The sequence below is a fragment of the Pseudopodoces humilis genome, chromosome 7 (genome assembly GCF_049639895.1).
Source record: "Pseudopodoces humilis isolate 2021_Gansu_Grassland_sample_001 chromosome 7, ASM4963989v1, whole genome shotgun sequence".
Taxonomy (NCBI): domain Eukaryota; kingdom Metazoa; phylum Chordata; class Aves; order Passeriformes; family Paridae; genus Pseudopodoces; species Pseudopodoces humilis.
Window position 1 is genome coordinate 60,615,688 of NC_142206.1, and position 19,940 is coordinate 60,635,627.

Genomic DNA, 19,940 nt, shown 5'->3' on the forward strand with positions numbered 1-19,940 from the left:
AAAATCAAAACAAAAAAACCCAAAAGAAAGTTTAATGAAAGGCAACTATGCATTAAAAAAGTCCTTGTAACTTGTCAGCTATAAATGTCTTCAGTAAAACACGGGACCAGCCCCGGGAGGAGCGGTCGGTTCGGAATCCACCGGACAAAGGAGTAAAACCCAAACGCTTGGCCAGTCGCTCAGGGGTCCATCAGCAACGAGGCTCACTGCCCTGACCTGCCATCCCAAATAATCCAGGAAGATCGTAGTGTGGGTGTGTGCTTCAGTGCAAGAGGAACAATGAGCCTGTAGCCCTTGGATTTTGTAATTTTTTTTAATTTTTTTTAAATTTTTTTTTTTTTTTGCACTACACTCCTTTCCCTCCAAAGTAAAACTTAAAGTGCTCCTAGTGCTTTGGAATTTAAGCAAGAACAGGGGCCACGAGTGTCACTTGCTGTCTTTGGAGACTTATGGGAGCAGAAGGAAGGGTGACAGTGCCTGGCCCTTCAGCAGCTTTGCCATAAGCCAAGCAGGGATTGAGATGGAGCAGCCTGTTCCTGCCAGGAGACAGGGGAGCAGCCAGGGTGGAGCTCTGGGTCGGGGACTCGAGCAAGGTGTGTGCTGAGAGTTGCCATCTTTGCCTTCTCCAAAACAAGCAGGACTTGCTCCCTTTTAGGGCCAGCAGGGAGTGCAGGAGGTGAGCACAGGGACAGGGTGGGGGCAGTGGGACAAGTGACCCTGAGCTGAGCACAGCCCCAGGGGTGAGGATGCCCCAGGGCTGGGGTTTCTCTCACAGAAAGGGCCCCTCCAGCTCCCAGGCTGTTGTCCCAGCACAGCAGTCGCTGTCCCCCAGTGTCACACCGGGGCTGGAGCAGCACGAGGCAGGTTAAAACCAGCCCCAGGTGGATTTGCCCCACGGTCAGAGCAGCTCCCTCCGTGCACCGGTGCCTTTATCCAAAACTGCTCTGCTCATCCCCACAGCTGGCTCAGGGACAAGCCAGGAATAACACCAAGCCTCATCTCCAAAGAGCCCAGGCCAGGTCAAACTTGGCTATTTTGGTTAAGGAAAGACAGAGGGACCTGTCCCAGCCTGACCCAGCACTCCCACCCTATGCACTCCACAGCTCTGGGAGGCCCCAGCTCCACGGGGAGGGCAGAGCAAGGAGCCCAAGGATCAGATCCCTGTGCTTTCTGCCCCTTCCCTCTGCAACAGCAACGTTCCACAGGCAGCCCCCTGCACCTCAGTGGGGACCCAGCAGTTCACATTCACTTCAGGTTAAAACTCTTGGTTATCTGCTAAATGCAATTTAATACTGAGGGGGAGGAGGGGAGCCCCACTGTGGGCAAGGAGGGGGAGCAGGGCCGCTCCCAGCACCCAGGGGGTGCAGCAGCCCTGGATTCACACACGGTCCTGCACACACACTCCTGCTGAGCCAGCTCCAGCCTCTCCCTGTCCCTCTGCCACAAGGCCAGCAGGAACACTGACCTCACCCAGGCAGGACAGGGCAGCAGCCAGGTGGGAGCAGCAGGCAGAGCAAGACCCCTCCCGAGCCCCGAGGCTTCACCCAGCCCTGCCAGGTGGGAATATGGCACAGTAAACTCGAGCATCCAGCGCCGGGGGCCCTGCCTGGACAGAGCTCCCCACTCCCAGGGAGGCAGGATGCAGAGTCCTTCAGGGAACACGTCTTTGCAGGAAGACGGTGCCTCTCCCAGCTCTGGATGTGCAATTAAAAGAGTAACTAGAACAGTCTCAGGCCAAACACAGCCCGAGCAAGATTCGTTCCTTCCAAGTGTGCAGATAAAAGTGCAAATATGCATTTGATGTTTCTTTTCTAGTGAGGAAGCTCTGGTGCATTTAGCTGCCAACATCTTGAAGACCAGACCAAGGGAAAAAAAAAAGCTTCCAGAGAGTTCAGCTTCACTTTGCTACATGGTACCTTAAAGTCACAGTTCTCTGACTTAACTGCCTGCAGCCCTGGGCTCAGTCCCGCGCGCAGCTGCGGCAGGTAGTGGAATGTTTGTGTCATGAGTTAGATGCTTCAGGGGGAGAGGAGGAAAAGAGGAAAACCAGGTTACAATCCTATACACGAGTGCCACTCTGGGAAGAGAGGGAGCCTCCTCAGTTCTGTGGGGCAGGGTGGGAGCTGTGGTGGTGCTGGTTGGTCTCCGAGCCGCCAGCGGCGCAGAGCAAGGGCGCGCTGTCCGCGGCGCTCCCGCTGTCGGTGCCAGCCAGAGAGCCGTAGAAGCCCGAGCACTGAGGGGTGGCCAAGCTGCAGGAGAGACAGAAAACACAGACTGAGGGGTGGCCAAGCTGAAGGAGAGGCAGAAAAAAACAGGCAAGGACTTTTTAGGGATGAATAACTTGGCTCCTCCAGACTTCTGCTTCCAGCACTGGTCAGGGTGCTGAAGTTTGGAGGTACGGTATCCCCAAGGAACTTGGCTTTGATGAGACAGCTACAAGGAGAAGAGCACCAGGCCCCACAGCACTGGTCAAGAGGAGCCAGAACCTCTGAAGTGCTCACTGCACCCCTGGGCAGCAAGTGAGGGACTTGGAAGTGAAGTGGAACGGAAGTAAATTGTTCCAGGCCAGGCTGGACAGGGCTTGGAGCAACCCGGTGCAGTGGAAGGTGTCCCTGCCCATGGCAGGGGGTGGAACTGGATGGTCTTTAAGGTCTCTTCCAGCCCAAACCATTCCATGGTTCCACGATGACAGGGCTGCCAGGATGCCTCAAAGGAGTTTTGCTGGGGATACCTGACTGTTCTCCCCCACACCAGCACTTCTGCAGAGCTTTGTCCCAGCTCCCTCCCAGGACTTCACCAGCTCTCACTTCCCAGTGGAGAAACCCCTCTGGAGATCATTTCAGAGCCCTCTGAAATGGATCCCAGCCCTCCTGGATGAGGTCTCCTCTCTGCAATCACCACCTGTGAGCACCATCCACATCCACCTCTGTGAGCTGGTCACTTCTCCCCAACAGAAACAGCTCCTTGTGAGCTGCACAAGGGAACAAAAGCTCTGCCAGAGGCTGCCTGCCCCATCTATCTTGCCCAAGCTGCCTCTTCCATCAAAGTTTTTCCTAGGAGGAGAAGCCAGGAGCTCTGTTGCTTCCCCAGAGGGCAGCAGAGCAGCAGCACAACCCTTCCTTACCCTCCTTCCCTGGCCCCGAGCCGTGACAAGTCATCATCGCTGTCGTAGCGCCTGGGATTGTCAAAGAAATAGGCCCTGGAGCTGTAGCTGTGGCTGTTGACCATCCCAGCTGGAGTCTGCCAAGGAGAAAGGAGTTAGGCCAGAAGCAAAACGCTCCCAAAAGTCACCCCAGGCATCCTCCCAGCACAGGGGGGGTTGCTCAGGCCTACCAGGTTCTGGCTCAGTCTCTGAGCACGGAAGAACAGCACCACAAAAGTGGTTGGCACCAGCTCCCAGAGGAACAGGACCACTCCAAACACCACGTACTCCTCGCTGCTCACCTCCACGTGCACCTGTGGGCACAAGGCAGAGGGGTCTGTGTCTTCCCAGCCACCCACAGAGCTCCCAAAAGCTGCAACTGGGGGTGCAGAGGAACCTTTCCAAAGGCAGCAGTCCCTAACCCAGCACAGTGACCTTCACCTGGCTGGTTTGGGTGAGCTGGTTCTGCTCAGAGGGTGCTACCAGGCCACTGGGAGCTCCCTGCCCACACCAGCAACTCTCCCTCACACACAGCCACGCCTGATTAAGCATTGCTGTTCTGCTCTAGTTGAGTTGTCCCTCCTCTCCCTCAAAAGAAGAGTTGGCAGGCTGAAATGGAAGGGCACAACAGGGAATCCTTCCTGAAGAAGTGGCTGGGGAGAGAAGGACTCAGGTTTGCTGGGTGGAAAGAGCAAGCAGAGCAGAAAGGCAGCTCATGTGGGGGTTCAGCTACCCAGACACCCCCCAGAGCCCCCTGGTCACCCTCACAGGAGTGACTGCATTTCACTTCACCGGCTCTGGATTGGGGGTCACACACTCACCTTGTCTGAAAGGTTGTCCCAGCCATAGTTGAAAGGACCAGGAACATTGTCTGGAGATATGGCCACAGCTACCAGGTTATAGCAAGCCCTTGAGGAATACAGGAGGGCCACTACAGATCCCACCAGAATAGCCTGACAGACAGATGTTCCCTAGGACAGCAAGAAATAAAAAGGGTTTTAATACAGAGCTGTGATGTTCTTCCCTGTTCCCTTAAATGCACGAGCAGCTGTGCAGGCAAGAATGACCCAGAACATTTGTATGTTGTTGCTAAAATATTCAGAGCTGGGTAAGAGCTTTCTCATGTGATGAGTTCATTGCAGGAGCCACACAGCCAGAGCTGCCTGGGAGCAGGGAAGGATCTGAGGCACTGGAGTGTCCCTGGCAGGATTTTATCAGCCAGGTCCGAGCTGGGGGCCCAGGGAGATGCTGTTCCACCCCCTGCTCTCCTCTGGGGATCTCCACAATGCCAACAACCAAGCAGCAGGAAAATCAACTTCTGCTTTACAGCCCAGACTCTGCAGAGGTGTTCACCCAGCCTCTGCTGCACCCCAACACTGCACACAGTGTTTGTCTAGGAAAGAAGCTCAAATATTTGGGGTGGCCAGAAAGACCCAGAGCTTGAACCCCAGTAGCTGAAGGGAGCCCACAGGAAAGATGGAGAGAGAGAACATTTACAATGGCCTTGAGGGACAGGTCAAGGGAATGGCTTCAGACAGAAGGCAGGGTCAGATGGGATTTTGGGAGTAAATTCTTGGTCTTCTCTGGCCCAGGGTGCCCAGAGAAGCTGTGGCTGTCCCTGGTTCCCTGGAAGTGTCCAAGGCTGGATGGGGCTTGGAGCAACCTGATCTAGTTAAAGGTAGCCCATGGCAGGGCAGTTCCCATTGGAACTGGATGGGATTTAAGATCCTTTCCAACTCAAACCACTCAGGAATGAAGGGACAAACCAGGTTTTGTTAAATTCACCCATGAATCCCTTTAGTAGCTGCTGGGAGGCACCAAGTCACAGTGAGGGGGCAAACACCCCCCAGCACCTGAGCTGTGTTTTTGTGTTTAAGCAGAGAATCTGCTGGGGAAGATCATCCCACTGGCCTGCTCCACATCCCAGCTCTATTTTCCTGGATTTGGAGCTCAGGACAGTGTCCTGAGAGAGGTGACAACAGACAAGTGACAGCACTGAAGCCCAGCACACATCCTGCTGTCACTGGAAGCTGAGCCTGTGGTGCTCAGGCCAGCACAGTGAGGCACAAAGGCTGCTGAAGCAAATCTCCAGCTCACAAGGACCACAGGACAGGAGCTGGCCGCAGTCCAGCCTCCTTCCCACAGCTCCAACGTTCCCATCTTCTTCTGTGTGGCTTTGAGTTCAGGGCCAGGACAACCTTCTGGGGCACCTGGCTAACATTCCTGCTCATCCCCACCCTGTTTCTGCAGCAATTCCCCACACACAACACCAGGGGATGCCCCCAAGGCAGGGGAGGGAGGCAGAGACCCTGAGCAGACAGTCAGGGTGAGTATCCAGAGGCTTCCCTGGAGCAGGTTGTACCCAGCCCAGGAGCAGCCTCAGGCATGTGAGGAGAGGAAGTTCCTGCACTGGGGGAACTGGGTGAGTTAATGAGTGTCCAGAGCCAGTCAGAGCTGGACACCAGGACCCAGGCCAGCAGGGATGTGAGCAGCTTCTCTGCCCCTGCCTCACTGCAGGTCTGGATGTAACCTGCAGCCTCTGGACAGCTGTCACAGGAGCCAGGCAGGACACCAGACCCAGCCCACAAATCCTGGATTCTGGGAAGCCACCAAAGCCCTCTGCTGCTTAGGGAGACAGACATCTCCTGCAGAAAGCCTCAGCTTCAACTGGCTATGCTCAGGTGCTCTGGTTTTTCCTCTAGATGTTTGCAGGCACTCAAGTGGACACTGAGTGCAGCCTCCTGCCGCACTGCTGGTGGCTTTTCCACTTCCCTATCTGCTGGAAAAGAATGTGTGTTCATTCCCTTGCCTGTCCTGCTTTGGGACAGGACCTACAGCAACTTCTCCTCCCATTCCAAAATGCTCATCTCATCCTACCCAAGCAGAGTCCAGCTAAAACTGGATTTCTGGGGGATCCCCTTTGAAGGGAGTCATGACACACCTGCCACAGGTAAAAAGCACACAGCAAAAACTGCATCTGCTGCTCTCAGAGAGCCCTCTCATCAAGGCAAACCTGGGATTTTCTGTGCCTGAAAAGCAGAAGCAGCTCACAAATCTATTATGCCAAATCTGCGGACAAGTTATTCCCCTAAAACATGCAGGAAACGTCACTCCCACAGCAGGAGCGTGCACTTTGTGAAAGGGGGGGAATCCAAGAGCTGCCACCTCCCCACCGGAAGGAGAATTTGAGCAAGAGCAGCTCAGGTGCCACCAGGCCAATGAGCACACCCAGCTCCAGCTGAGCGGTCCCAGTGGGAATTCCCAAGGAATTTACCCACCTTGGACTCGAGGTAGACGTTGGCTGAAGACATCTTTCCCAGTTTGCACATGCAGCAGGCCAGGGAGATGGCACAGAGGATGAAGAGGCTGTCATTGACCAGAGCCCGGGCCAGGACCGTCCACCTCAGCTGCTTCTCGGGGACCTCGCCGTGGATCAGCATCGCACAGGTTAAATTCACAACGAGGAACAGGAGGCTGGTGAGGATGGAGCCCAGGTACAACACAACCCTGGAGAGATGGTGAGGGGAAAAATGGTCAGGGAGACAAGGCCAGGTTCATTGTGCACGTCACTCCTGTCTCAGCAGACCCTCCCAGTGCTCTGCTTGCTGGGAAACTCTGGCATTCCTGCAAATTTCAGGGGTTGTCCCGGCAGCCCAAGGCTGCAGAGGATTTGTTGGAGCTGCTCTCAACACATGAGCAGCGTAAGCAGTCATGAGTTACAAGACTCATCTTCTGACAGTCAGGTTCTTATCTTGCAGATTTTAAGTGTTGCTCCAGCTCTGCATTAACTCCAGTCAATAAGCCATGAGTCATCACAACCACTGCAACTCCTTTATTGAGAGCCACTGGAGCTTGCATTTTCCACCCTGGGTTTCCCTGGGAAGCACCTGGGCTGCTCAGACCTGGGGCTCACCCATTGCTCCAGCCTTGTTCTGCACATCTTCCCTGGGACAGCTCAGAGTGACCCTAAGAGTCCACCCGGGAAAACTGGGATGCTTGAGCTCCCCTGAAATTCCCAGTCCTGCTCCAAGGTCCAACTCTGCTCCTTTCTCAGAGCACAGGTATGGAATTAGAGCTCTGCTCAGCTTTTGGGGCCTGACCCTCCCATTCCCAGCCAGTTCCCCTGGGACCAGCTCTGAAGGGAAGGCCAGGACAGCAGCACTTACTTGTACTTGTTGAATTCAGCTGCACATTTCACTTTGAATATGACCTGGAGGAAAGATTTGCACAGGTTATTTTACATGGCCCACAGCTTCCTTTCAACTTTGTCAAGAGATGAGCAGGGAACCAGAATCCCACTGGACATTTCCAAGGACTCTGGATTATTTATGAGCACCAAGTCTTGCTCTGGACCCAAAAGATTGGTACTTTTTTCTTGTACAAGCCCAGCCCAAACACAGGTTCCTAACGACCATAAACGTATTTGACACCCCATATGTGACAAGCACTTTAACACCACACCTCAAAGCCTTCAAGAAAAGAAGGGAGTTTAGCACTTAGAAGTCATTAAAATCCTTCAAAAATACATCTCCTTTTCCCAATGTTTTGGGCTGTTTTAGGACCTCAACCATGCTGGATTCCCATAGAATCCAGAGGAGTAGGGACAGTTTAGGAAGGTGCAGATAATCCCAAGTCACAGCTCAGATTCCTGAATTCACAGGAATTCACAGTGAATTCCTGCTGCAAAGGCACAGGGAACCAGTGCTCACACTGGTCAGGAGCTGGGTTGTGGCCAGCTCCAGGTCCAGACCCCCTCAGAAAGGATCCCAGGGGTCACATCCAGCCACAGGCAAAGCTCATGTCCTGATCAGAGACTTCAAAGGAACCTGGGAAGAGGCACAGACACATCCAGAGTGATCCCACCTGTACTTGTGGGATCACTGCACAGGTCTGGAGTTTCTCTTCTCCCACAAGGAGCCTTCCCTGTCAGCAGTGAAGGATCACTCATCTCCTCCCAGGCTGCTTTTATCCTGGTGGGATTCCTTGGCTCCTGCTTCCAAGTCAGCACTGAGGCAGAAATGGCACATGAGCTTCAGGAATCGGGCTGCTGCCAACAGGATTTCCAGAGACATTTCAGGATCTGAGGGTTGTCTGAGGCACTGCAGTGGTTCCAAGCATTTCAAAGGACATTGGACAGCTTCAGTGATTCTCTTCCAAGAGCCACTTCCACTGCCTGGCTCCTCTTCCCGAGGCTGAGGGAGGACGAGCTCAGCTTGGTGGGGAATGAGACATGGTTCTTCAGCAGAGGGAGGTATCCAGGCTCAGGAATGTTCTCTGTCCTGGCCCACAGAGGTACAGGAGTGTGGTACAGTCCCCTCTGAGCCCTAAAACTCATCTCAGTTACAGGAAACTGGGCCTTGGAAGGGCCACGTGGTGACTCCAAAACAGAAATATCCCTGAATCCTGCCTTGTTTGTCTTGTGGGTGACATTCAGGCACTTTGGGAGTGTCATGGAATCACTGAATCACTGAGGCTGGAAAAGCCCTCCAAGATCATCAAGTCCAACCACTAATCCAGCACCACCACATCCACCACTAAACCATGTCCTGAAGTGCCACATCCCCAAGTTTTTTCAACACTTCCAGGGATGGGAACTCCACCATTGCCCTGAACACCCTGTTCCAACACCTCACCACCCTTTCAGTGAAGAATTTTTTCCCCAACATCCAGTTAGGATCTAAATATTCCCTGGCACAACTTGAGGCTGTTTCCTCTTGTCCTGTCAAAATGGGAATCGGTGACATCCAGCTGGGAAACTCCTGGTTCAGCACCCATTCCAGCAGCATGGAAATCCACTGAGGGATCTGCACTCCTGCTGTGGCTCTGTCTGTAACCTCAGCCTCTGAGCAGCTCTGCAGAGTCCCTGGCTGGTATTCCAGCTGGGAATGTTGTGTTCTCAGCAGAGAACAGCCCCTCAGCTGAGCAGGGAAGTGCCCCTGGCTCACAGGAAGATGCTGTTTTAGGCAGGACACTCTTCCCAAACCCTCCCCTGCAGCCCCAGGGATTAAGGCACACAAAGCTGAGTCAGGGTTAAGAGTGCAACAGCAATTTGAGCCTCACGCTTGGCCTGCTGCCACGGAAAGCAGAGGGAGACCACAGCTCCAGCCTTATACTTTTATTAGCCCCTGGACAGTTATTCCTATAACTTCAGGAAGGGAACAGACACCCCTGCTTTTGGTTATTAAGGCTGATAAGTTATCTGAAGGTTGATTTTCCTTCCCAGGGACTGGGTCAGGAGGTGCCACCAGCAGTGGGCACAGGGTGTCTCTGGGTTCTTATCCTTGAGACGAGCTCTGAGCCTCCTGCACGGGGCTCTGCCGCTCTCAGTGCCCAAGGACAGCTCAGGCAGAGGGTTCTGCTGTGAAAAATCCAGCACAGAGAGCTCAGGAGCAATCTTGTTCTCCAGAAAACCAGGAAAACAGACCCCTAATGCACCCCAGCAGGTGCATTAGGCCGAGCTGTGAGCAGCAATCCGTGCAAACAGTTCCTTCAACTCTGAGCTGAGCCCAGCTCCAGAAGTCAAGCATGAAAACAGGGAACAGAGGTCTCAGCAGAACTGGGAACATTTACTCCTGAACAAGCCCTTTACAGCAGTTTGGAATACTCAGGTGCCTTTCCAAAGCCATGGATCCCTTGAGCACTCCACATCAGCTGAAGGTGAGGCTGAAATGAGCTGCAGACACCAAAGCTCTCCGTGATGCCAGAGGCTTTGGGTTTGTGATGAGTGGATTCATCCCACAGAAGTGATTTCCTTGCTCACATCACAGCCCAGAGAGTCCTAAGGGTGTGTTCAAGAGACACACTCACCCTCAGAAGGTGCACTGGAGGTGTCACAGCTGCTAAGGGAACATAAGTGACACATCCCAGATCCTACAGATGAATCCAAGGACCACTCCCAGTACCTGCACAAGGCAGGATCTCTACTCTAACAGTGAGGCATTTAGGCTGGACCAAAACCAAGCTGGTCTCAGCAGATCTGAAAGATCCAGGAACTTGTTGCTGTCCACTGCAATCAAATTCTTGTTTGCTTCATAAAGACAACACGGATTTGGGCTCTGCAGATACAAGACACAACCCTGCCCTGCACCAACACAGCTCAGCTGCAGGAGCATCCCCAGCCAGAGCCCTTCCCTCACCACGTGAGATAACAGGAGCACAGCAGAGACTGTTTTGGGATCACACCTTGTACCAAGTGTGCAAGCCCCCGCTTCAATCCACAGAAGAAAAGCTGCAACTCTCCATGAGGATCTCTCACCATCCTCATATTAATATCCAGATCATTCCATGCCATCATCAACACAGGCTGCAATATTGCATGCTCTGTCCTTTCCTAGAATAGCTGGTCCCCAGCAGGGCCACCTGTTCATCTGGGAAACATGGGAATCATCAGCTCTGGGATGGAGCAGTTTGGAGTTTCAGTGATCCCTCACCAGCTGTCCCTCTGAGGCACAGGGCACTGCCAGGTGTCTGCTACACTGGGAAGGTGAAAGAGGGAAATGAAGGATGGAGATTTTCCCAGTTTTCCATCTGAGAAGGTGGAAAGTAAGGACAGTAAGTAAGTAAGGTGGAAAATCCAGGACAGTAAGGACAAACATCTCCCAGGCTGGATGCTCTCCCAATGCCTGTCTCCAGCACAATTAGAGCAGGAAGGGATGAAAGGGGCTGATGGAGCACTTAGAGAAACCCAGGCAGGTGAAGAGCTCTGGCCACACCATCAGCCCCACCAGGCCAGCATTCCTTACTCATCCCTGTGCCAGCTGCTGATTCCCAGGACAACCAGGAGTGCCAAGGGCTCAAGAAGGTCTTTAAGATCAAGGTTGTTGTGGCTGCATTTCACAGAATCATTTGGGTTGGAGAAGACCTCCAAGGCCATCAGGTCCAAGCTGTGCCCCATCCCCACCTTGTCACAAGCCCAGAGCACTGAGTGCCACCTCCAGGGATTCCTTGGATACCTCCAGGGATGGGGACTCCAAACCTCCCTGGGCAGCTCCTTCCAATGCCTAACAACCCTTTCCATGGAAAATTTTTCCCTAATATCCCATTTAAACCTCCCCTGGCACAGCTTGAGGCCATTTCCTCTTGTCCCCTGTTCCCTGGGAGCAGAGCCCTGGCTGCCCCCTCCTGTCAAGAAGTTGTGCAGAGCCACAAGGTCCCTCCTGAACCTCCTTTTCTCCTGGTTAAATATCCTGATCTCTCCCCATGTATTTCCATTTCCACAGTGCTCCTGACAAAGACCTGGGGACAAGCAGGAGTGGCAGACTCTTGGGGAAGGTGCCATCATTCAAGCAGCTGGCAGCACAGGAGCTATTCCAAAGGCAAGGCAAAGGAGCATCCTGGGTTGGATACCAGAGCCATTGAGGCAAGACTGGGAGTGGATTTGAGGAATTCTGACCTGATGGGACTGTGAACTCCAGATTCCCAGGAAAAGACACCTGGTACAAGCTGAAGTAGAAAGGAAGAGATGCTCCCAAGCTAAAGGAATGTTCCAGGTGGGAAAAGTATCCCAAGTATCAACATGAGAGCTGGAGAGGACAAGAGCATGGAATGAAAGGACACAAGAATGGCTTCCCACTGCCAGAGGGCAGGGATAAATGGAATATTTGGAAGGAATTCCTGGCTGAGGCCCTGACACAGGGTGCCCAGAGCAGCTGTGGCTGCCCCTGGATCCCCAGAAGTGTCCAAGACCAGGCTGGAGCAAGCTGGGACAATGGGAGGTGTTTCTGCCCATGGCAGGGGGTGGAATGAGATGAGCTTTAAGGTCCCCTCCAACCCAAACCATTCTGGGACTCTATGAAACAGAAATCCACATCCCACACTCATTCTGTCAGGTCTCTGCATCCCCTCAGGAATCTCAGGGGCCAAGATGGGATAGGAAGAGGACAGCCTGTCCCCACGGAAAGGAGGAACACCAGGCAGTTTAGCAAATTTGAATTTCAGCCCTTGAACAGCCTGGAGTGTCAAGTAATACCAGTTCTCCATGGGTATCTGTTTCCTGGAGCTTCTCCCCCTCCACCATTCCAGCCTCAGCCTCTACACAGCCTGAGGAGCTCCGTAAATCAAGCCAGATCAGCTCAAATAACAGCACAGGCCATTTTCTTCCCCAGATGCCATTTCTCCAGCATCTCCACAAAGGAGGCTCTGTGCACAGGGACAATGAGCCAGGCCCTCAGCACAGCAGCAGCCCGTGCTTTTAGCCGAGGACATCTCGGATCAGGATGCCACCCCCAGGACAGCAGAAGCTCAGTGTCTTTCCACAGGCTGCTGCCAAGTGGCCCTTAAAAACTGGGGATGGATGGGCACGTCTGCTGGAGTCACACCAGTAAACACACCAGTCACCTCCAGATCATGGGAGCCAGAAAAGCTCCAGAGGCTTTCCATTTTTTTCTCCAAATCTCTGGAGCTTCACTGCTAAGGTTTCCCAAAAACCCCACGGAGTGATGGATACCCCTCCTGGTTGTTCCAGGGAATTGTCAGGCCCTCCCTGGAGCTGAGCAAGCAGACCCATTTTCATAAGTCACTTTATCCTTCCCCACTCCAGATTCAGAGCTCTTATTTCCTCAGACAGGATTTCCCTTGGCTCTAGGTCTTCAAGGAGAAAAAGTGGGATATATATACAGAGTTCACTGAAAAACAGATATCGTGGGAGGAGGAGAAGCCTGGGAATCTATTTGGATTTACTTTAAGAGGACCTTTAAACAAGCCTGCAGAGAGGCAAATCTGCTGTCAAATCCAGTGACCTAGAGGAAAACAGAAATCCAGCCGCTCTGTGGAGCAGAGCACAGAATCTCTGCCTTTCAAGGGACGCAAACCCCTCGTGGCTGGAGCAGTCAGGAGGTCAGGCTCCCTCGAGCAGACAAGATGGATTTGTGCACTCTATGCACCATTTGTTATTCCACTGCCACTCCATCAACAACACCTCCGACAGCTTTTGCAACAGGCAGCTCACCCCCAAACCTCCAGGTGTTTATTGGGGGGGAAAGAGAGGGGGGAAAAGAACCAAAACAGTGGAACAACCCCACTGGTCCGAGTATCACATGAACGTCGGTGTCCTGGGGAAAATGAAATCATAACTCCTGTGGGTGACACATCGGAGCGACGGAGTGATTTCGCTGTGTGCTAGCGTTTCCTTTGTGAGGCTGGGGAACAGCTGAGAGCTGCAGAGCAAAGAATCCCAACAACAACAACAAAGCTGGAAGGAAAAAGTGGTGACTTGTTTCATAAATAGGCAGCGAACCGGGAGGCAGGCGAGCAGAGGGCTGCTCACGAGAAACTGGAGCAGAAACAAAATATTCAGGAGGAGGATGGGGAGGGGAGAGCCAGGGCTTTAGGAGATAAAGGCAAGTGGAAGGACTAAGAAAAGGAGGCTAAAAATCACAACACGAGTGATGGGGAAACCCAGAAAAGCAGGGACACAGCTCGGTGACAATAACAAGCGGCTCCGCACTGTCCCAGCAGCGATGCTGGTGCTGGGAAAGGGCCCCCCTCGGTTGCCCCGGGCTGCTGTGTGAGGGATCTCAGGTTTTTTTTTTGTCTGACAAGCTGCGGAACAACAAGCCCGGCTCGCAGTGAAGCGATGGAGAGAAGGAGGGAGCGCAGCAACAATAGCAGAAGAGGCTCTGGCTGGTGACGTAATGGTTGGCATCACTCCAGGCCAGAGCAGCCCCTGCTGCTGCCACTTTCTGGTCCCCTTTGCAGAAGGGAAATCAATTAAAAAAAAATAAAATATATATGCAAAACAGTCCCTCAAGTGATGCCCCCACACACAAACACCCCGCCGTGGGTCTGGGTCGCAAAGAGGAAAACCTCACCTGGGAGCAGGGCATCTCCCTGCACCCCCCAAATCCCAAATTCAGGGCATGTGCCTGCCCCCCACCCCCCCACGCTGGGGTCTGCAGTCAGGCTACAGCCCTGCACCCCAAATCCCTGATGCTGGGATTCTGGGAACACTTTTAGCTCACACCATCCCCCCCAAATCCCACCCCGCCCCCCAAGCTTGGATTCAGGGCACAATCCCCGTGCTTGTCCCCAAGCCTGGATTCAGGGCACAATCCTTGTGCCTCCCACCCCCGAGTTTAGATTCAGGGCACAACCCCTGCATCCCCCCAGCCTGTCCCGAAGTCTGTAGCGAGGGCTGGATTCAGGACACAATCCCTGTGCTTCTTTCCAAGCCGGGATTCAGGGCATAGCCCTGCATCCCCGCAGGCTGTCCCAAAGCCTCCACCGAGGGCAGATCCCCCAGGATCGCCTCCCACCCTCACCGGGATGCTCTCATCCCCATCCCAGCCCAAAGCCTCGGCTCCAGGGCGCTCCAAGTTTGGAGAGCCGGCTGAAGAGGAGCTTCCAGCCCCTGCTGTCCCGCATGGTGGAGGTTTGGGAAAGGGAATTTTGGAGGGGTTTTTCCCAAAAGGCAAAACTTACCTCGGCGAAATAGAGGTTGAGGAGGCAGAGGCTGGAGAAGAGGAGGCAGCCGGGCAGGCAGTACAGGAGCCAGTGGGCGAAGGGCTGCTGGAGGCGGAGGGCCTGCAGGGAATTCTGCAGGTAGAAGGAGAACAGGGTGGTCCTGAGGGCTGCCCAGAGCAGGCAGAGGAAGAGGCAGAGCGTGTGGTAACTCAGCCGCCGCTCGCGGTAGTAGAGCAGCAGCCAGAGCTGCAGGTAGGCGAAGAGGAAGAGCGCGGCGTAGAGCGCCGTGTGGAGCACGGTGAGCCCCAGCTCCACGGCGTAGGGCACGGCCGCCCCCTCAGCGAGGGCCATGGGGCAGCGGGAGGCACCGACCCCCTCCCTGCCTTCCCTCAGCCCCGGCTGGACACCCCCATGCAACAAAGGGGTGCGCCCCCCCCTTTTCCCTTTCCCCCTCTTCTTCTTCTTCTTCTTCTTCTTCTCCTTCCTCTCCTCCTCCTCCTCCCTCCCGCCCGCCCGGCTGCACCGCCCGCCCGCCCGCCGCCAAACAACTCCGTGCCGGGGACAGCCGGCTGAGCCCGCTGATTTGAGGGGCGGCGGCGCGCGCTCCCCATTGGCCGTCCTCTGGCCACGCCCCCCGCCGCGCCCACCCGCCGCGCCCACTGGCCGACACCCCCTGTCAATCACCCGCGCGACGCCCCCGCCGCGCCGCCGCTTTGCTTCTTGGGTTGGCGACGCCGCCCGCCCGCCATCCCTCCTTCCCTCCTTCCCTGAGAGGCGGCGAGGGGTGAGAGAGAGGGACGGGATGGGGTGGGATGGATGAAAGGGATGGGAGAAAGGGATGAGAAGGATGAGAGAGGGGAGCGAGGGGCGAAGGGCGAAGGGCGAAGGGATGAGAGGGCCGGTGAAGGGATGAGAGGGGCGCTGAGGGGAGCGCTGAGGGGCTCCCCGGAGGAGCCGGGGGGATCGGGGCAGCCCCGCAGCAGAGTCGGGCTGCGGGATCATCCCCGCTGCGCTTCAGGCCATGTCCGGGTGTCCCTCACGTCTGTTCCATGCAGGCGGCCATCCCTGTGGATGCAGGGACAGCTTCGCACTGCAAAGAGGTCTCGGCTCCGGGTCGGGGCTCCGAGAGGCCTCGCTCGGCTCAGGGCTCGCCTTCCCCGGCTGGCACAGACCCAGCCGCGCTGCTCCGGGCATCCCGGCTCTCCCAGCCGAGCCGCCGGCCCGAGGGACAGCCGGGGCCCGGGGACGCCTCGGGGCGGGTCGCTGGGCCAGCACCGCGGAGCAGGGATGAGGACGTGGGCCTGAACGCTTGGGACAGCAGGTAGGTGACAGCCCTAAGCCGCTCAGTGATGGGCATCCAGCGCCAGCTGCTTTCCAGGGACTTGACGGGGCTGGTTCCCAAGGACAGGCTGAATGGGGCAGCAGCAGCAGCAGTGGGTGATGCTGGTTCCAGCAGGGAAGTGGTGGAGTTCAGCAGGTGGTGATTCCAGCTGATGCCCTCAGGGAAGTGGTGGATTCATCATCCTTGGAAGTGTTGGTGAACCATGTGCGTGGGGCACTTGGGGACAGGGGTTAGTGGTGGGCTTGGCATTGCTGGTTGGACTCGTTGGTCTTTGAGGTTTTTGCAAGCTGTATGATTCCCTGCTGCAGGCTGTCTGCTGTGCACGGGAACCACAGCCCTCCTCTCCTGGCATGGGCAGAGAGAACGGCTGCAGCGTGTCCCTCCTGCGGCCTTGGATAGCGAGTGAGCCCTAGCTGCTGGGAAGTTGGACCTGGAAGTGAAAATGAAAGTGAAACTCTTCTGGAATCTGTGGGATAAAAGGCAGTGTGGGAGCATGAAAAATCTAGGCAAAAAATCCTGCAAAAATCCAGGCAAAGCACACTGGGCAACGGGCTGGGATGCACTTGGATGTTCCCAGAAAAGGATCCCTGTGCTTCAAGGTGCTCCCACAGCTGACCCTGCAGGCAGTAGGGAGATGGAGTGAGTGCAAAGGGCCAGTGGTTATTTCAGTCCCATAATTGCAGGCTCATCCCAAAGCTCTGATGAAGCACTCTCTCTGTAATTCCAGATCCAAATGCTGGGGAATTGCAGCTCTACCACCCTGCTCAAATCAGTTGTGACCAAGAACTTGTCTTTGGAAAATTTGAAAGGAGTTGGGTTGAGCTCTGTGCCAGCAAATTTGGTAATGATAATGAACCTGTGATAATTCTCATAGGTTTGTGATAATTAATTTGTTGGCTGTGTAGGAAAAGTGTGGAGCAGGGAAGGGAAGTGTGTAGTGAAAAATATGAAAAGTCAATACAATTCCAGGCAAGGAATCATGAGTTGGGTTGGAAGGGACCTTGAAACTCATCCAGTTCTACTCCTGCCATGGCAGGGACACCTTCCACCATTCCAGGCTGCTCCAAGCCCCATCCAACCTGGCCTGGAACACTTCCAGGGCTCCAGGAGCAGCCACAGCTTCTTTGGGAATTCTGTCTCAGCCCCTCACCACCCTCCCAGCCAGGAATTCCTTCCCAATATTCCATCCATCCCTGCTCTCTGGCAGTGGGAAGCCATTCCCCTTTGGGGAATGGTTGGATATGATGATCTCAGAGGGCTTTTCCAACCTTAAGGACTCTGTCAATTTTTCTGAATCACCTAAAGGATTTGGATTTGTTTGCATGGACAAAAATGCAGGAAGAGCCATCAGTGTTCCTCTCTGCCTTGCATTTTGGAGCAGCAGCAGGAGGGATATTTGTGCTGGGACATCAGGTGAGCTGGAGAGAGAGCTTCAGCCTGTCCATCCTACTGCAGCTAAGGGATTGAGTCAGCTCCACATGGATTTAGGGTCTGGTTTGTGTCCTCCCTGCCAGGAAATTTGGGAGAGCAGCTCACTGGTTAAGTGCTGCCGGAAGGGCATGGAAGGCAGGTGAGAATCCTGCCAAAAATCTGTGCCAGTGGGGTGTGGGGTGAGTGTCCTGCTGCAAAGAAGGGCCTGATGTGTGTCAATCAGCACAGGAGAGCTTGAAGTGGCTCCATTTAGGAGCATCCTGAATGCTCCTGGTTTAGGAACACCTACCTAGGGAGATAAAACTTACCAGCTGAGGGCTCTGCACGCTGGGAGAGGATGGAATGGGATAAATGAACAGGGAGCAGCAGGGTAATTTATTTCTGGGGAGACACTGGCACAGAATTCCCAGAGAAGCTGTGGTTGCCTCTGGATTCCTGGAGGTGTCCAAGGCCAGGTTGGGTGGAGCTTGGAGCAGCCTGGATAGTGGAAGTTGTCCCTGCTCATGGCAAGAGTGGACCTTTGGTTTTTAAGGTCCCTTACAATCCACGTCATTCTGGGATTCTGTGATGATACTTGGAGAAGACAAAGTGTAGATTTTGCATCACTGGCATGAAAGTCCAGGCTGGTGGTGTTTCTCCTGAGTCCAGGGAAGCCCATGGATGATGGAGCTGGTACCAGCTGGCTGTGCAGTCCATAATTCCAGTAGGACAGCAGTTCATCCTTGTCTTGTGACTCTTCAATCCCGCCCCACAGCACCCTCCCTTGAGGAAGCTCAGCTTCCTCAGTGGTAAATCTTGGCAGCTGAGATCTGTCTGAGGAAAAGTGTCAGGGAAAGCAGCTGGGATCAGAGGTGATCCCAGCCCATGGATTCCACTGCAGGATTCCCAAGCCAAAGTGATGTGGCACAAGCAATTTATGCCCCCACAAGAGTTTAGGCTGCCCATCTGCTGGATTTGGTTTCACTTCAGGTCACCTACAGTGACCTTAACCACCTTGTCTGGCTCTGCCTTGGAATTATGACAGTGGAAACGTGAACCAGGTCATTCCATCAGTGCTGTGCTAGACTGTCCCTTGTCCATGGGCTTAAGGTTTCCCAGCAGTGACACAGAGCTGGTTCACACATCTGTGGTATTTTCACACATCTCTGGCAATCCTGCAAGTGTCAGTGGTACAGGGTTCTGGCTGTTTCCAGCCCTAGGGTGTTAATTTTCCATTGATGAGAAAGAGGTGACAGAGGAAATGGCCTAAAAGCTGAATATTCAGGTCTGGGTTGATGGGGAGCAGAGGGAAGCTGCTGGGCAGGATGGGGTGATGAGGAGGTGAGAGGACTTGAGCAGGGAAGGGGCAAGTACATATTTTTCACTGGACCCCAGAATGGTTTGGATTAGAAGGGACCTTAAAGGCCCATCCCATTCCAATCCCCTGGCACGGCAGGGACACCTCCCACTATCCCAGGCTGCTCCAAACCCTGTCCTTGAACACTTCCAGGGATCCAGGGGCAGCCACAGCTTCTCTGGGCACCCTGTGCCAGGGCCTGCCCACCCTCAGAGCCAAGAGTTCCCGATATCCCATCCATCTCTGCCCTCTGGCAGTGGGAAGCCATTCCCTGTGTCCTGTGCCTCCACCCCTTATCCCCAGTGCCTCTCCTGGAGCCCCCTTAGGCACTGGGAGGGGCTCTAAGGTCCCCTTGGGGGCTGGAGTCATGTTTTAAGCTGCTGACCCTCTCCTCCAGGTATAATCCTGTGACATCTTTGAGTCCTTGAAGGTTGCTCCTCTTCCTTCCTTGACAGTAAGCTCTCCCGTTTGACCTGGGCTCGTTCCCACGTGCCAGGATTGTTTTTCCATCCTGCCGTAGCCAAGTTTGTCATTTAATAAACATCTCCCTCCCAGCCCGATCCCTGTCCCCTCTGTAAGCCAGGGGAACAGATGGGAGGGCACAGGACCAGAAATGCCTGACACTGCCCAAAGCTGGAAAGGAGACAGCTGGAGATTGGGAGATGAAAAGGAATTAATGTGTTTCCAGCTCTGTTGCACCTTCAGGCCTGATCCAAACCCCTCAGCTCCTGGAGAAGGAGCCTGTGAAGGCTGTCAGTAATTCCTCACTCCTGGAGCATGGCAGAGGGTTTTTCCCTGCTTGTTTTTGGAGTGTTTGAGCTTGGGCTGGTCCCAGGGCAGCCGTGGTGAGCTGACATTCTCTGCCAGGGTGTTGGAGGGAGTGACAGCCCATGGACACAGGGGTGTTTGTTGGGGGAAGCAGCTGCAGCTTGTGATGCAAATTCTGTGTGGATTCAGTCCCAGCTTTGTCCCTTTGTTGAGCTGGGAGCAGCCACACTCCAGCAGCAGGGAGAAATCCCTGAGGAGCAGGCTGGGGAGGAATGAAGTGGGAAGAAGGTGGCTTCTCATCCTTTAACCTCCTCACATCATCTGCCATGGCCTGAAGTGAGCAGAATCACAAAATCCCAGATTGGTTTTGGTCGAGAGGGAGCTTAAAGATCATCTTGTTCCATCCCAGGGGCAGGAACACTTCCCACCAAAATCAACCTGTTCAGGAAAATTCACACTTAATAAATGTATTCTCTGGGAAAGTCAAGGTGGCTGCTAAGAAGTGGCAAAATCAGTAGCCA

General features: G+C 54.4%; 2 protein-coding genes across 6 annotated transcripts in view; one reads left to right on the forward strand and one right to left on the reverse strand.

Moving 5' to 3' along the window:
• Positions 1–918: 918 nt before the first annotated feature.
• On the reverse strand, positions 919–15,023 carry GPR137C (G protein-coupled receptor 137C). The gene is made up of 7 exons (XM_014257454.2): positions 14,561–15,023; positions 7,309–7,352; positions 6,421–6,649; positions 3,964–4,113; positions 3,334–3,456; positions 3,125–3,240; positions 919–2,249 (listed from the first exon to the last, which is right to left on the reverse strand). The coding sequence occupies exons 1-7, from the start codon at positions 14,891–14,893 to the stop codon at positions 2,099–2,101; spliced, it is 1,146 nt and encodes a 381-aa protein (XP_014112929.1). The 5' UTR covers positions 14,894–15,023; the 3' UTR covers positions 919–2,098.
• Positions 15,024–15,237: 214 nt separating this feature from the next.
• TXNDC16 (thioredoxin domain containing 16) overlaps positions 15,238–19,940 on the forward strand; it is a 36,551-nt gene continuing 31,848 nt past the window's right edge. For 3 of the 5 annotated variants that reach the window (XM_014257446.2, XM_005528575.3, XM_014257449.2), the window contains exon 1: positions 15,238–15,326. The gene's annotated coding sequence lies outside the window, so the exon portion shown is untranslated. Of the gene's footprint in view, positions 15,327–15,834; positions 15,864–19,940 lie in introns of those variants that run through there. The other 2 variants (XM_088058017.1, XM_014257447.2) reach the window with 2 other exon arrangements.